Raw genomic sequence first — 17,527 nt, 5'->3', positions numbered from 1 at the left:
AATTTTTTTCATTTACTTTTATTATCTCTTTAAAAATTTATTGGAGTATAGTGACTTACAATATTGTATTCATTTCAGGTGAACAGCAAAGTGAATCCATTATACATATGCATATGTCCACTCTTTTTTCCCGTTTTGGTTATTATAGAATATGCTAGTAGATTTCCCTGTGTTATACAGCAGGTCCTTTTTAGTTATCTATTTTATATAGGGTAGTATATATATGTTAATCCCATCCTCCTAATTTATCCTGCCCCCACCCCACCGCCAGTTTCTCCTTTGGTAACAGTAAGTTTTATTTTGAAATCTGTGAGTTTGTTTCTGTTGTATATAAGCTACTTACTCAATTTGCAGTATGTTCCAGTAGGAAGCTCATGCCTGGTGAACTAATTAACTAAGACAAGCTCTCCAGGCCTTGAGACTCTCGACCTTATTCACAGTCTGTAACAGTGGTTCTCAACCCTGGCTATCTATTAGGATCACCTGAAGAGTTTTAAAATGCTGGCTTCTGGGTATATAGTAGATTAGTGTCAGAATTTCTGGTAGTGGAGGCAGATATCAATATTTTTTTCTTTCTCATTTTTGCCTGCCCTGCGACATATGAAGTTCCCAGACCAGGGATCAGAGCCACAGTTGCTACCTCTGCTGCAGTTGTGGCAATGCTGGATCCTTAGTCCATGGTGCCGGGCTAGGGATGGAACCTGCATCCCAGCGCTCTAGAGATGCAGCTGATCTCATTGTGCCCCAGCGGGAACTCCAGATACCAGTAGTTTTTGGAAAGCTACTCAGGTGATTGTAATGTGCGGCCAGGCCTGAAAACCTGTCTGTATGATAAGCGTAAAGATAGCATTAACCTAACCGAGCAGGTTTATGTCAAAGTGTGGTTTCTGGAGCATCAGCAGCACCTGGGAACTTGTTGCAGTGCACATTTTTCAGCCCTGTCCCAGACTTCCTAAATCAGACTTTGGGGATGGGGCCAGCAATCTGTTTTACCAGTTCCTGCTCCTCTCCCCCCACCAAATAAATCCTGATGCACACTAAAGTTTGAGAACCACTGATTTGACCAAAGAACCTCGTTATTGCTCTTAATTCTCTGAGGTGTGAGTTACAAAGAGATTTCATAAGCAATATTGTAGAAAGGAGCCAGGAAAACCTATAATCGTGGTCATTTTCAAATATACCTACTTTCTCCCACTGGATTATACAGAACTGTACTATGTGATGGCTAAGAATGTGAACTGTGTTACTTGAAACACAGACATACAGACCTGTATAAGCAGCTGTAGGAGATAAAGCAGACCAAAAAAGTATACCCTCCAGAAATAGGCATTTTTAATAAAACCCCAAGTTCTTCCTTTCGTGGTCTCTTCTTAAAGTACAGAATGATTTGGAGGCACATATAAGAGGTGTTGACTACATCAAAATATACATACATGCACTAATAACACTAACTAATAGCTATGTGACACTGTGTGTAATGCATCATGCCAGTAGAAAGCAGTACAGCTGACCCCACCTCAAGCCCATGGTCCCCCATCAGCCACTGCCCTTCCTTCCCATGCAAAAGAGCATCTCCACCTCCTGCTTTCCGCTGTAGCTGGACAGCTGACCCCTCCCAGTCAAATATCCAGAGGTGGCTTTGTAACTGGCTCTCTGGAGCTGCAGTTCTGCATCTGAGATTCAATCAACCGCAGATCATGCAGTACTGTAGTATGTATTTATCGAAAAAAATCCGCATGTAAGTGGATCTATGCAGTTCAAACTCGTGTTATTCAAAGGTCAAGAGTAACTTAGGTTTCCTCTACATCTCTGCTAATTATTGGTAGAAACCTTTTGGTTGCTATGTTTTCTTTAGAGAAATTTTTTCCTATGACAGGTGGTTACCATCAGGGGAAAATTACAGACCAAGTACGGAATGGGGGTCGATAAACATCAGTGTTTAAGGTTCATTTATCTGTATTTACTTAATATTTTCCTTAAATTATTCTCGATTTTTTTAAGCCCCATAAAATAACATGAAATATAACAGCTCAGTGAGATAACGGAATTTTATTTTCATCCATTTCCATTTAATATATATCACATCTTCAGGAGGGGGTAACTTTTAAAGGCTATGCTCATTTCCTTCAGGCTGTAGATAGAAGACTCCCTGGAGCAGCAGTGACTGTCAATCAGAAGCTTTTAAGCAGGAGAAGAATTATTGTAGGCATTCTTTAACTTTACATATCCCCAGTACAGTACTTGTGTACAAATAATTGCTTGTCTTATAGCTAGACACAGGCTCAATTAGTTTTTCAAATACTCTAGCCATGGCAATATATTATTTGGGAAATCTAAACTGAGATAGAATTTTCAACTCATAACTTCTGTCATTAATATTATGTACATTATGACTGCCAAAAAAAGGTAAAATTTCCTAGAGAATGCACTGTAAGAGAAAGCTATGGTGATTAAAAAAAAAAACTGCATAATTTTCTTTCTATAGTAGTTTTTAAACTGATTATTAGGCTGTAAGTAGTTAAGAGCAACAGTAACTTTTTGCTTCCCCATCTTGCCTGATATTTTGCATACAAAAAGTTACATATTCTGTATACTATCAATCTGACTATATAGTCTCCATGCCAGAAGTTGCTAATTTTCATACTTTTTCACATCAAGAAACGAATTTTTTATGGGGAAAGGGATTTAACTATTCCTAGAGGTCCTTTTTTCTTCCCCCTTTAATCTAAGGCTTGATATTCTTCTAATAACAACTAATTCTGTTTGCTTTCTAAAGTTTTGATTTTTATTTTTTATGGAGTTCCTGTCGTGATGCAGCAGAAACAAATCTGACTAGGAACCATGAGGTTGTGGGTTAGATCCCTGGCCTCGCTCAGTGGGTTGAGAATCAGGTATTGCCACGAGCTGTGGTAGGTTGGAGACTCGACTTGGATCCTGCGTTGCTGTGGCTGTGGTGTAGGCCAGCAGCTACAGCTCCGATTAGACCCCTAGCCTGGGAACCTCCATGTGCCGTGAGTGCAACCCTCAAAAAGACAAAATAAAGTTTTGATTTTTTAAAATAAAGTTTAATAAGCTGCCTTATCATCATCACACTCCCCCACTGGAAAAAATAAATGTCCTCATCCATATTATTATAATATTTGGGTGATACTGTCCCTGATTTTTCATTGGTTTGATATTTTTTACATCATAAAACATCATTATGATTTTACCTAATTGTTATCTGCAAGACAACAAATCATCTTTATTTGCTTTAAAAAGTAATATACAGGCCTGGATATTTAATTATGTTATTTGTTATACTCTTGTTTTAGTCAGTATAGTCCAATTCAGAAGGATCCTAGTAGTATGGCTGATATAAAGCTCCAATTCTCCAGTACAGACAAGTTGTCAAGATCCCTATAAGCTATTTGGCCAATCAGGCTAGTGACATTATATGCAGATTATCAAAACAAAGCATGGAGATGCAGGCAAGGAAATGGACTACAAATGATTCTGACTTGTAAACTAGGGAAGCCTCTGGTGCTAGACCTTACAGGCCAAGGAAAGAAGGTGAAGGCAGTTTGGCTTAGCCACTGCCAGCCAGATGATGGGGCGTGTCATCCTTCCTTTCCTCTCCCAGAATGGCTCTTCGAGCCTGGTGACATCCTTAGCCTCTAGTTGCTAACAATATAAACAAGAATGTACATATAACAAGAGGTGGGGAAGTCTCTGGATGTTCCTTAAACAGTTTAAAAAGAGCCTGGGAAAGAAACAAGACTAAACCAACATGTTGCTTGGCTATGAAGGTGAAACAGGGGATGGTTTCCACTATAGCATCTTAAAAGCAGACGAATATCAAGCTTATCAGCCAGTTTTTAAAAAGCTACAAGACAATGGTACTAGTTCTACCGAATTGGGAGTGGTAACGTGTGTGTACATTTCCCCAGCTGCCACTCAAACGACTGCTTTACAAAGCTGTACTGGTATTCAGCTGCTATGGTGTTAGGAACGCAAGCAACCAGGCCAACTTCCGTTCTGCCTCATTTATCAATTAACTGTTCATTTGAAACATGACTCACTGGTGTTCATTTTCTGGAGTGTTACTGGGCAGATCACACCAGCACAAGGGAGTCTTCAGCCTTTGGCAGGCACTCCCTGTGGGCATCTGCACGCATCTGCGCACAGGAACATTCCCCACATGTGTGTGTACGCACAGATACATTAAAACATTTACTACAAAATTGCACATTACATGAAGTAGAACCGAAAGAGTGTCCTAAAATATAAGTACAGAGAAAATGCATGCAGAAAGCCTACTCAAGTACAAGGCCCATGGGATATTATAATTTAATTTGAAGTTCATATTTCTACATGGTAACATAAGTCTTTTCCTACCCAGAGGCAAAATCTACTTTCCAAAAACTTGGACACTGTCCCTATGTATATAGACAGTAAAGGTAAGCAAAAAATCTTACAACATATTCCTTTTTTTATATATATCAAAAATGTTTCCAAGGCAACATTATTCAAATTATTTTACCACAGTTCCTAATATAACATCGAGCTCTAATAGGAAGGTACAGGGAGAGCAGGAAGCTTTCATCCAGCCAGTGGTTTAGGTGCTCTTCTTCTCCTCACCCAATAAATTCACGGCGGCTTTCTTGGCTGTGAAGAGGAAAGAAAATTTTATCAAAGCTGCTTGCAAGGCTGGCTCTGTGCCTCGTGGAGCTACCAGATAACAACTTGGATGACTCAGGTTCTGGTGAGAACACAGTGAGGTCTGTGAGCAGGGTCAGGAGAGTTTCCAGGAACTGGACAAGAGACCTCATTAGCATAAATCCTGAAGGTTACCTGCCCCAGCCCCCTGGTAGTGACCTGTCACCTAAGCCACCTGACCTCTGTCCTCCTTTAAGTGTCACAAGATGCAGAGATTCCTTGGGTATATAGTGTTCCTCTGTACAATCCAGGAACTCTGGTTTGTGTCTGGAGTCGCCTGTGCAATGTCATTTTGTCCCCATCTGATGACAATAGGGTCAGCTTGCTATTCCATGGTGACAAAAATCAAAGAAAAGCACCATTCCCTGAATCAAGAAATGATGGAATATTTATATGCATATTTACTTTCTCTCATTGTGCCACCCTTTCCTTGTATGATGGGAAGGGTGTGCTGTAAGGCTTCAAGTTCCTGGTAAGGTGCTGCATTCATCAAGAAAATATTCCTACCGCGGGGGGAAACTAAGCTGTACCCTTCTAGTTACCAAGTGGCTTGGAATGTGCTGTAAGAATGAGTGTGCTCTGTGTGATGGGGTGGGGGGTGGTGTTTCTGGGGGCCTCCAGGGCCTCCTGAGTTTCCACACACTGCAGCTGTTCCTGATGGAGCCCAGGGGCCCCTCCTTTTTCACCAGCTGCCCAACAGCTGCTCTTCCTCCACTCAGTGAAAACTACTGAACACAGTTTACCAAAAAAACCACTGCAGCCTCTCTCTTAACTAGCCCTTTGTAAAAATGTCCTTTTTGGAGAATCCAGAAACTTCGATATGAATCCAAAATGTGTCAGCATTTAAATTCATTTTACTTTCATTCTCGGAAACCATGGTCTGTTTTGTTTTGTTTTGTTTGCTTTTTAGGGCCACACCCATGGCATAAGGAAGTTCCCAGGCTAGGGGCTGAATTAGAGATACAGCGGCTGGCCTACACCACAGCCACAGACCAGAATCTGAGCCATGTGTACCATCTACACCTTGGCTCATGGCAACACGGGATCCCCGACCCACTGAGCAAGGCCAGAGATCGAACCTGTGTCCTCGTGGATACTATTTCGGATTTGTGCCATAATAGGAACACCCTCACAACTGTGCTCAAGAATGTATCATATTAAAGTATAACTGGATTTTAGAGGACTGAGATCTCAGGGTGAGAGATGTGGCTGAACTAGACAGAAGTGACATCACTGGAAGACGCTGGTCAGGCCAAGAGCAGGGAGGAAGAGTTAGGGAGTCTAAAGAGGAAAAGGCGATCTCGGAGCAGGTGGCTGTGAGGGCTACACCTCAGGACAAACTTAAGACTATAGACAAGGTCCTGAAGGAGACTGGGGCATGTGCCCAGAGCAGGAGTCGGAGCAGAGCGGTCGGTGAGGGAGGAAAGAGAGGACATGCCACACATCACGACTGGGACAGCCATGCTGCTGGGGACTGTCTGGGGGAGCTCCCTCGCCAGGGGCCAGGTCCCCTCCCATCTCCCACTTCCTCATTCCGGTAGAGCTCTTGTTCGAAAATCCCTAATTCTGGGCCCACTTTCTCTACTTCCTAAAATCTTAAGTGCCCTGGAACTTAAGACCCATCATCAGCAAAATCTCTATCATCCATTTCTCCGTCTGTTTCCCTGATCTTGTTGTTTTTACAGAAATCTGGCTTTCCCCTGATGACATGGCTTCTCAAGTGCCCGCTGTTTTTTCCATCTGTGATCCTGGTCCTACTGGGTCTGCAGGTCTGGAAAGCGCGGTCTCGTACTTCATGGCCCTGTTCCGAATCTCATGTTGTCAGATTATCGTTCCAACTGGTCCTCCTTGTTCCTCTCTGACCTTTGTCCAAATTAAATATCACTCTCGAGCACCAGTTGTACTTTGATTATCAGTGACTGCAATGTTCTTCCAATGTGTTAGCCTCCTAGTTCCTCCCCTCAAAGAACCTTTACATTCCATCCTCACTGCTCCAGCCCACCCAGGAGCATCCTTGTCATGACCAGTATGGGCAGCCTCTCCCTAGTCGCAGTGTCAGCATTCCGCTCCACCATCACCTGTCTTGGCAGCTCACCCCCTCTCTCATCCTGCCTCCGAGTTCTCCCCCGACTACCTGGCTGTATCATCCATCGACCCTGTGACTGTTTTAGCTGTTCACCACTTCCCTCCTCACCCAGTTTAAATTCCATCATCAAACATTAGCCACTACTTAGTTCTACTCTCACTTCAGAGTTCCTACTTAACGAAATCAACCTGGACACAACTCTCTATCTATTTCAAAACTGCACCCATGTAGCTGGAAATAAGGCTGGGAAAAACCCCTCAAACATGATCTGGGCTCAAGGTAAGTTCATGAGCACAAACCTCAAGCAAGCCTTTAATACTCCCTGGCAATCACAGGACACTGACCCAGTCCACTCTCTCGGAGGAGCCAGCAAATTGGAGTCACACCCACTGATGACCATGGTACTTTCACGCTGCAACGGCAGAGCTGAGTAGTTGCAACAGAGATCTGATGACCCGTAAAAACCAAAGTATGATCTGAAGCTTTACAGAAAAAGCTTGCCAACCCTGGTCCTAAATAACTATTTCATACCACCTCCTCTTTCCAACACCTCGTTCCCCATCCTCTCCTGGTTGACCTTCTTTCTAAGTTTACCACCCAGCCTCCTCATCCATAAACTCTGATTTCCCTTCTGTAATTCTCAACTGTTCCTGCTCCTGTGACCAATCCCTGTATTTGTTCTCTAGATCCTATTTGCTCTGGTCTAGGTATGGACAGAGTTCCAGCAATTCGCCTTCTCGCTCAGATTTTTTGCTTTTGTTGTTCTCTACTGGATCATCCGTGTTAGTTTCAAAGCTACTTTGTTTCTTATACCCTCCAAAAAAGAATAAAATATCCTCAGGACCCCATTACCTTCCTCTAGTTACAGCCCCAATCTTCCACTTCTCGCTGCAGGAAAAGTCTCAAAAGACAAACCTCTGTTCTCTTGGGCTCTTCCTCCCATCTCTCACATCCATTCTGATCAGGATTTCATTCCCACCACTCCATGAACTGTTTTGTCATGTTAAGTTTGCTAGTGCCGTCCTCACTGCTAAATCCACGGTCAGTTTTCAGCCTTTGTCTTACTTGATCTGTCTGCATTGTGTGATAAAACGGATCACCCCTCCTCTTTGAAACACTTTCTTCACTTGGCCTCAAGGACACCACAGTCTCGGGTTTTCTTGTCCCCTCAACTGGCCACTCCTTACCAGTCTGCTTTTTGGGCTGCTTCTCATTTCCTCGGTCTCTAGACATTGGTGGCCCCAGGGCTCAGTCATCGGACTTCCTCTTCTCTCCCTACATCCCCTCTCTTAGGGATCTCACCCAGTGTCATGCTTATGATCCTGTCTATGTATGCTGACCCCCAAATGTATATCCTTAGTTCAGACCCGCCTCCTGAACTCCCAACATTTTTATCCAGCTGGCTGTGCAGACTTCTCCATGTACCCAGTCAACACAAAGTTATGTCCAGAACCGAATGCCTTTTTTTCCCCTCTAAACTTGTTATGCTCAGTCTTCCCCAGCTGAGTGCCAACTCTGTCCTTCCATCTGTTCAGGCTGAAAGCTTGGCCTCCTTCCTAATACTCCATGCCTAATCCATAAGCAAATCCTATTGGTACTAACTTAAAAATATCAAGAATTTAATGACTTCTTACCTCGTACCGCTACCCACCACGAGTCACGCCACCACCAACATCTCCAGCCACGTCACTGTGATAACCTCCTAACTGGTCTCCTGATTTCCTTCCTGTCCCCTTCAGTCTATTCTTGGCCTCTACAGCGGCCAGCGTGATCTTGTGCAAACACCAGACAAGTTATGTTGGACTTCTGATCAAAATTCTCCAATGGGAAGTTCCTCGGTGGCCTCGCGGTTAAGGATCCTGCACTGACACTGCTGTGGCTTGAGTTCGATCCGTGGCCTGAGAACTTCCCCACACTCAGGGCATGGCCAAAAAACAATTCTCCAAGGCAGTCCATCTCACACAGAGTAAAAATCAAAGCCTTTACAACAGCCTATAGGGCATGGCCTGATCTGCCTTCTTCCAGCTCCAGCTCCCAACCTCTCTGCCCTTGTCTCCTTCAACTCCTTCTCTAGATCACTCCCTTCCAATCACACAGCTTCCCATCCCTGGATTTTGCAGCTGCTGTTTCCTCTCTCTGGAATGTTCTTTCCCAGGTTCCTTCCCTTAACATTTTCTGTTTGTTAGTTTTTGATCTTTTTGCCTTTTCTAGGGTTGCTCCCACGGCATATGGAGGTTCCCAGGCTAGGGGTCGAATTGGAGCTACAGCTGCCGGCCTACGCCAGAGCCACAGCAACGCGGGATCCGAGCCGTGTCTGCAACCTACAGCACAGCTCACGGCAACGCCAGATCCCTAACCCACTGAGCGAGGCCAGGGATCGAACCCGCAACCTCAAGGTTCCCAGTCGGATTGGTTAAACAATGAGCCACACATGACAGGAACTCCCCCTTAACACTTTCAAAGCTGACTCAGTATAGCTACCGTGTGAGGAGTCCTTCAATCACTCTAGTTAAAATTGTAACCTTCCCTTCAGCCCCTGGCACTCTGTTTTATTTGTCTCTGTATCATCTGCTAACTATACCATAACTTGTTTTTTAATTGCATTTGTCTCTCTCTCAAAAACACTGTAAAGTTCAAGTCATATGGTCCGCCTGGCTTCCTGTCATGTCCAGTGCTGTGAACATGACTGTCACATGTTAAGCACCTCAATAAATAAAGATCAGCTGAATGAATGAATCGAGAGAGCTCAGAGAGAGGGTATTCTCTTGGACCACTAACAAAAGCAATTTCGGCAGCATGTGAAGCATCTCAGCCTGAAGAGAAGTAAAGCAATTGCACCTGATATAAATGCATGATTCTCTAAAATCGCTACTCACCACAGGAAAGTCATTTTTCCTCATGTGCTGATGGAATGATGCATAAATGTAGGTGTAGCAGGAGAATGTTGGGAAAAGTCAAGGCATCAGGCAAAGTCTGGGTAAGGAAACCCCAGAGACGCCTTGGTGTGGGGCTGAGGAAAGCTGACAGGGCGACAAGTAAGGAGGCTTGCGATCTGAGCTCAGTGTATCCCTTGTCTTCTCACATGCTGAACCAAGCTGTCCTGGAGCCTTACCTTCCTTAGTGATGGCATCCGCCGTCTCTTTGGCTTTGTCCTTCAAGTCACTCACCACATTGTCTACCTGAGATTCGTGCTTCAGGAAGAAGGGCCGGATGATGCGCTGGTAGAGCAGGTCTGCTCCGTTGGCGGGGCTGGGAGCCATGCACCACAGCAGGAAGCCGCACTGTCAAGAGGAGAGGCAGATGTGACAGAGGGTGGTGGCATCTGACAACACACACTGCCACCACTGCTCTGGGGCTGGCCCTGCCTTTGTTCCTTGCTCCAGGAGCACTTCCAGTGTTTCCCGCATGCTTTTCTTAGGTGGCAAAAAAACATGGCAAATAATGACCTCGTAAGGAAAGGAAAAGCTGAGACCGACAAAGGTAAAACACAGCAAGTCCAGCGGCTTAACTTCCTTCCTAACTTGGACCACTTTTGTTCTTATTTTTATTTTCTTTCTTTATTTATTGCCTTTCATCTTTTTTGGGGCCGCACCCATGGCATATGGAGGTTCCCAGGCTAGGGGTCTAATTAGAACTACAGCTGCCGGCCTACTCCAGAGCCACAGCAACGAAGGATCTGAATCGCATCTTCGACCTACACCACAGCTCACGGCAACGCCAGATCCTTAACCCACTGAGCGAGGCCAGGGATCGAACCCGCAACCTCATGGTTCCTAGTCGGATTTGTTCCCACTGTGCCACGACGGGAACTCCTGGACCACTTTTTAGTTTAGCGCTGCAAGAGGTTTTTATTTATGATAGCTCTTAATCAACTAAAATTAGTATTTAAATCAACTATAATTTAAAAAATTCAATAAATAAAAATACCTCATGGAATCATTGAAAAAAAAAAGTTATTTATCTGTGTGTGTACACCCTGTCCATGTAAACATCAACGCAGCTTGTTCTCAACAGGCTTACTTCCATACGTTTGTACATTGATGCATCCTGTGACAGAAACTCACTTACTGAAAATGGGATATTGAGAGTTTGGGACGCAAATGGAAAGCAAGGTAGTTGGAAGAGGAAGGGCAAAGATTCAGACTGGCCATCTCATAGCCTTACTACACCTGTGTGTGCAGCCACCCAAAACTCCAGTGAGCCCTCGCAGACACACAGTGGGAAGGAAGACCTTCTGCCGCAGGTCCAAGCACTTAAATGCAGCCAGTTCCTTGAGATACCTTCAGCCTCTAGACTGTATGGGAAGTTCCATGTTTACTGTCAGTTTCCCTAGTGACGCTGGAGCATGCACTGGCCTTGGCCAGCTGGCCTTGTGAAGATGTTGCCAGAGAAACCTTGGTTTTCTGAACTACACACTTGCGTTAACCCCCAATGCGGAAGTAAGCATGACTACATCTTTCACTGGTTTGAGCTTCCATTTCCTTTGCTTAGAGCCAGGTTCGTAACAGAGAGACCCTGCAGGGCATCTTTCTAGTTAACAGTTCCCTACGGAAGACCTGTGGTTTTTTTTTTTTTTTGTTGTTGTTGTTGTTGTTGTTGTTGTTGTTGTCGGTGTTGCTATTTCTTGGGCCGCTCCCACGGCATATGGAGGTTCCCAGGCTAGGGGTTGAATCAGAGCTGTAGCCACTGGCCTACGCCAGAGCCACAGCAACGCGGGATCCGAGCCGCATCTGCAACCTACACCACAGCTCACGGCAACGCCGGATCGTTAACCCACTGAGCAAGGGCAGGGACCGAACCCGCAACCTCATGGTTCCTAGTCGGATTCGTTAACCACTGCGCCACGACGGGAACTCCAGACCTGTGGTTTTTAACATCCAAGCATTCGTGTTTGCCATCAGTTGCTTCTAGAGGTAACATTAATACATACACAGCCCAAACTCAGTAAAGCAATTTAAATGGATGTTTCGGAAAAGGAAAAGTTACATTCTGGACAGAATTCCTTGTGGAGATTTAGAAGAGGATGCAGTGTCCAAGGGGAGTGCCATGTAACACTGCAATGGTTTCCCCCCAACTGTGGTGACTAACATCCAATATATTTGCTATTTATATAGGGGAATTGTGATGTGTTTGTTAATACTTGGGAAATTGACATGGGGTTTTTAATTGGCATGTAATACAGTTTCATTTTTGCTGTTTAAAATGGTGAGAAATAGTCTCCCAGCTGGTATTCCTACAGAAGATAGGTGATTTGTCAGGGATGGATTATTGATGGAGAGACAGATGCCCATAGTGTAACCACAGGCCTCAAGGTGAAGTGGAAATGACTCACTGGATGAAGATCAGGAGAGTTGGTGACTGTTTTGTGGCTTGAGGGAAATAGCCTAAGAGTCAATTTTCTCCTCTGTAGGACTTTAGGAAAGTCATAAATTAATGTACTTGAAGAAAATATACAAGATTGCAATAAGATTATCAAGTCCTATAGGTCTTAAGACTGTTGAAAAATCTCTGAAATATTATCTGCCTATGCAGATATCAACCCTGCAGCAGTCCAGAAAAGCTGCTTCATTTACCTTTGGTTGATGACTTAAGCATGACAAGCACACGGGACCAGAGCCAAGAGTCTTATGTTTTTGCAGGTCTCCAGTGTGATGACTTTTAGGCTGTACTCCAGGCTGTTCATTCCGTTCTTTCCAGTACCCTCCAGCTATTGTCTTGAGACAGTAAAATAATTACTGCTCTTTACCTACATCCTGGTCATTTTCCAGTTCTCAAATGAAATAACTTTCTTATATTAAAAATAAGGTTAATTACTGTTCAACTCTCAAGGTGATATTCAGCCACCAACTCCCTTTTCTTAATCTCTGTAACTATACAGCCCAGAAATAGCCTGAGCTACACAGATCTGACCATCCTTTGAATCACTCTGCCCTTGGGAATTCCCATCGTGGCTCAATGGTTAATGAAACAGACTAGGATCCCTGAGGATATGGGTTCAAGCCCTGGCCTTGCTCAGTGGGTCAAGGATCTGGTGTTGCCATGAGCTGTGGTGTAGGTCTCAGCTGAGGCTCAGATCCTGCGTTGTTGTGGCTGTGGTATAGGCCGGCAGCTGTAGCTTTGATTCAACCCCTACCTGGGGAACTTTTTAGGACCGCAAGTACGGTCCTAAAAAGAAAAAAAAAAAAAAAAAAAATCATGCTGCCCTCAAAGTGTCAGCTGATGATACTCCCAAGAGCAAGTACGAGCCCACTAGAACCTGCACTTGAGGCAAAGAATCTGTGCTATTTCACCTGAACTCTCAGCACTATTAACTATTAGCACTACTAACTCTCAGCACTGACACACTAAAGCCTTAAATTACAAATTACGACAGGCCAGATAATTCTGTGATTCTAATGCTGTCATGATTCAGTTCTCCCCTAGAAAAGGTATTTCCAAAGCAGGGAGGGATATGCTTAATATGTACAGTTTGGGACTAGCCTGGTCAGAAGTGAGAGTTAATGTCAGAAAAAAAATGTATTTTAACACTGACCTCCTGACACACTGCAGTCACTTGATCAGAAACGTAAGTCTTAGGAAGCCTTTGTGAGGTAGCCACAAAAAGAGTGATGGACTCAAGTTAAAACCCACTTCAGGGAGTTCCCATCGCAGCTCAGTGTTTAATGAACTTGACTCGTGTCCATAAGGATGCAGATTTGATCCCTGGCCTCGCTCAGTGGGTTAAGGAACCAGCGTTGCCGTAGGCTGTGGTGTAGGTGGCAGACGGGGCTCGGATCAGGCATTGCTGTGGCTTTAGTGTAGGCTGGCAGCTGTAGCTCTGACTGGACCCCTAGCCTGGGAACATCCATATACCACGAGTGTAGCCCTAAAAAAGGCAAAAGACAAAAAACAAACAAACAAACCCCAGACTGCTTAGCATGTACAACTAAAAGCTAAAATTGAACATGTGAAGGGGAAGATTTTTCTACCTTTTCTGCCTCCTATGAAGTTAAGAGAAATATTATGCTCTGTGACAATGAGTGAAACAGTACAAGTGACATTCTGGATCAGGATTTGAACTTGCCAGAATTTATTCAACCTTGTTTTAAAAGTAAATCTAGAGTAAAAATGAGATGCAAGGAGATTCTCTACAGCATTAGTTATAACAGCAAGAGAAAGGTCCTAGATGTCTATCAGTTGGGGAATGAATGAATTATTATCTATAATGCATTAAACATTTATGTCAAAGAATAGTGAATAACATGAGAAAATGCTCACAGTGTTGTGTTTATTTTCCAAAGTGAGGTTTAGAATCATATATACATAAATATGGAATCAACCATACGTAGATGGTTAGGGCAATAATACACACAGTTCTTATTAACTGTTCTTATATATAACACAATGTATATACGTGTTTATATACATTGAACAATTTGCACATTAAAAAATAGGAAAACCACCCTGAAATGGTAACAATGGTAGCACTAGAAATAATTTTTTCTGCGGCGTAGGCTGGCAGCTGTAGCTCCAACTGGACCCCTAGCCTGGAAACCTCCATGTGCCATGGGTGTGGCCATAAAAAGCAAAAAAAAAAAAAAAAAAAGAAAGAAAAAACAATATTTTCTTCCCTGTCTAAAACATGCCCCAACACACACACACACAACCATGAATGCAAACAGTACGGACAGTAGGGATTTTTATTCACCAAAATCCCCCTGACCTAAAACAGATACTGGCACATAGAGGTAACTATCTAGTGAATAAAGGAATGAACACACACTACTTTTATAATCAGAGAGAAAAAGGACTTTTATGTTTATTTTGAAACCTTCCTGCTAAAGGTCAGACTGAGCAAAGCTCTGAACATGCAGGACCCACTGTTCTAGTTCAGTACATTGGTACATGATCTTCTCAACCAACTTTGATGCCTATTCTTGGTTCCTCCTACCTTCCTTCCCTCTTATGGGCTGCTTTAGAAAAATGGGAGGTCAGGGGTGGGAGGGGAATGCCAACAATATTACTCCTGCAAAAGATAAACTAGCACACATGGCCGTAGTTGCAGGTTTCTTTTCCATCCTTCCATACAATCACCTTGTGACTGCAGCACCTCATAGGTAAGATCCACCCAAGTCCTTAAAACGGAATTCTACACTCTGCATTTCAGAGACTTCCATTAAGTTCACTGAAGCCTCTGAGAATATGCCACTAAGGCAGGAAGAAAACATTTTTACTGACAGTGTAATCAATTTTTAATCATCTCAAGTATATTATCTCTTTGTTGATGTGCAGTAAATTCACCCTCTCATTCTCCTGGATGCCATGCAGCTGGACCCTGCCTACTGCTGGCTATGCTTTCTTTTTACCATTAGGGAGGGAAATTTGCTGCAAAGCAATTTTTGCAATGCACTTCAATATCAAATATAAATGACAATGAGTATCGTTTATTTTGGATCCTATCTCAAGGGGCCTCCATTAGCAGACGTGATTAGGCAGACTGAGGTCAGGCTTGCTTGTGTTTTGGCAGTGTGAGGTCAGAGAATGATGTGAGTGGTTCTGTTGACAGGATACTGGTCACTGTGGTGAGCAGGGTGGCCCAGGGCAAAAGCCCAGTGTCTTCCCGTTAGAGACTGCAGTATGATGTCACTGCCGTTCGATGGATCTTATTAAATTATTAAGGGCTTCACAATTATTTGAAGTTTAAAATACGGCCATCAAAGGAAAGATGATAAAGATATTTTTATAAATGCTAAATATCTCTGGATAACAAAAACATGTGAAAAATCCAGCAGTCTCTGAAATCTTAAATCTTCCCACAGACCAATCCCCTCTGCCTCCTGTTTGTTTTGAAAGGAACATTCTTCAGCTTTCTTACAAAGCATTCTATGATAACATTGTTCAAAATTAAAAGAATATCCATGTTTTCATTAAATTTTTTAAACTATTTAGTTTTTTTTTCTTTTGCAATAAATGGTTTCATACTGTAGACAGTGTAATGAATTATACAAACATTTCTGTATCTGTACAAATGGATCATTTCATTGAACAGTATGGACGGACTATTGATTCATTTAACCATCAACCCCTGGAACTGTGACTTCACCTTAGGAGTATTTGCTTCTAATACTGCTGGGGGAGCAAAGGCTGATGCCTGGACCTCAGAAACTGTTTAGTGGGGTGAGGGTGACTGACTGTGGCCTCTCTGCTGCCTAGGGCTCCCCACCTGAGCACTCGTGCAACCCTGTCCAGAGTCCCTAGGCCCAGCACGGATCACAGTGTGACCTTCTCCATTCCAGTGCCTCAGGGAGCAGCTGGGGACTCCAGGCAGCCAAAACAACAACTGTTCCAAAAGAAAGCACCCTCAACTGCAGAGTGTATCAACAGCAGGCATTTTAGAACTGGATTGCTAACTATACTAAAAGAAATACAGCAACATGAAACATGAGCAAGAAAACACAGGAACGAGCCAAGCAAAAATACTAGGTATAAAAACTACAACAGGGGAAATAAAGAATACGATGGATGGCATAAAGAGCAAAATGGAACAAACTTGGTAATTGAAAGAGCACACTGAGAAAATCCCCTGGAGTTCCCATTGTGGTGCAGCGGAAACAAATCCGATTAGGAACCACGAGGTTGCAGGTTCAATCCCTGGCCTTGCTCAGTTGGGTTAAGGATCCAGCATTGCTGTGAGCTGTGGTATAGGTTGCCAACGCGGCTCGGATCTGGCAGCCAGCGATTAGACCTCCTAGCCTGGGAACCTACACATACCTCAGGTGCAGCCCTAAAAAAAAAAAAAAGAAGAAGAGAACCCAGATTTCCTAAGGGCTGGTCTCTCCACCCTTTGCAGCTTGGGAAGTCTGGCTCGTGAACCACTGACATCCTATGCACCTAAGAGGAAGCAGGTTCTCTCCTATGGAAGATGCCTGAATCAACTAAAGACAGCTTGTCTGGAGTTGATACAGGTCCCATTAGGAAGAGTGTCAACCTCTTATTCCCCTTCCTCATCTGGCGGTAACCAAAGCTAGCCCCCTGCCAAACACAAGGTGAGGCAGGGCTGATCCTGGACTAGTGCACCTGCCAGAATTATAAAAGTGACTTCCTCAGAAAGCCCATTTCACATCTTTCTCCAAACCTATATAAGGAATAGGGGGTTTTTTTTGTTTGTTTTTTAGAAATAATGACTAGTGCAGCTCTGTGAATAATCAACAACTTGATAAAATTTGCAATATTTATGCATCAAACATAGACAACACTGCATGAAGATAGGATGCGGGCAAACTAACAGCAATGCATGTGCTAGGTCCTAATGTTTCCATATTTTATTATTATCAAACATTTTTTTTCCTTTGGCTTTTTAGGGCTGCAACCATGGCATATGGAAGTCAAATCGGAGCTGCAGCTGCTGGCCTATGCCATGGCCATAGCAGTGCCAGATCTGAGCCGCATCTTCAGCCTATACCACAGCTCACAGCAATGCTAGATCCTTAATCCACTGAGCAAGGCCAGGGATCGAACCTTCATCCTCGTGGATACTAGTCGGGTTCACTACCACTGAGCCACGATGGGAAATCCTATCAAACACATCTTAAAGACACAATTGCTTTTGCTGTCTCCAAAATAATAAGTTAGACCTGTTGAATCCTGTCCTCCTGTTTATATAATCTGAGGTTGAGCCACAGATGTCCAACATTCAAGCATTTGTCCCTGTTTCCTGTATATAGGTCCTGAAACAGAGTTTACTTTGGTGTTAGGGAGCAAAGA

At 43.6% G+C, this 17,527-nt stretch overlaps 1 protein-coding gene across 1 annotated transcript in view; it reads right to left on the bottom strand.

Annotated features, from left to right (window-relative positions):
- REEP5 (receptor accessory protein 5) overlaps nt 2,031-17,527 on the bottom strand; it is a 40,681-nt gene continuing 25,184 nt past the window's right edge. Inside the window, exons 4-5 of the mRNA XM_003480887.4 lie at nt 9,897-10,065; nt 2,031-4,647 (exon numbers count right to left, since the gene is read on the bottom strand). Coding sequence (XP_003480935.1) covers nt 4,598-4,647; nt 9,897-10,065 — 219 coding nt within the window. The 3' untranslated portion in view covers nt 2,031-4,597. The remainder of the gene's footprint in view (nt 4,648-9,896; nt 10,066-17,527) is intronic.

Source organism: Sus scrofa, chromosome 2 (genome assembly GCF_000003025.6).
Source record: "Sus scrofa isolate TJ Tabasco breed Duroc chromosome 2, Sscrofa11.1, whole genome shotgun sequence".
Lineage (NCBI taxonomy): Eukaryota > Metazoa > Chordata > Mammalia > Artiodactyla > Suidae > Sus > Sus scrofa.
The sequence above is the reverse complement of the archived record's forward strand: the minus strand, read 5'-3'. Positions and strand labels throughout refer to the sequence as shown.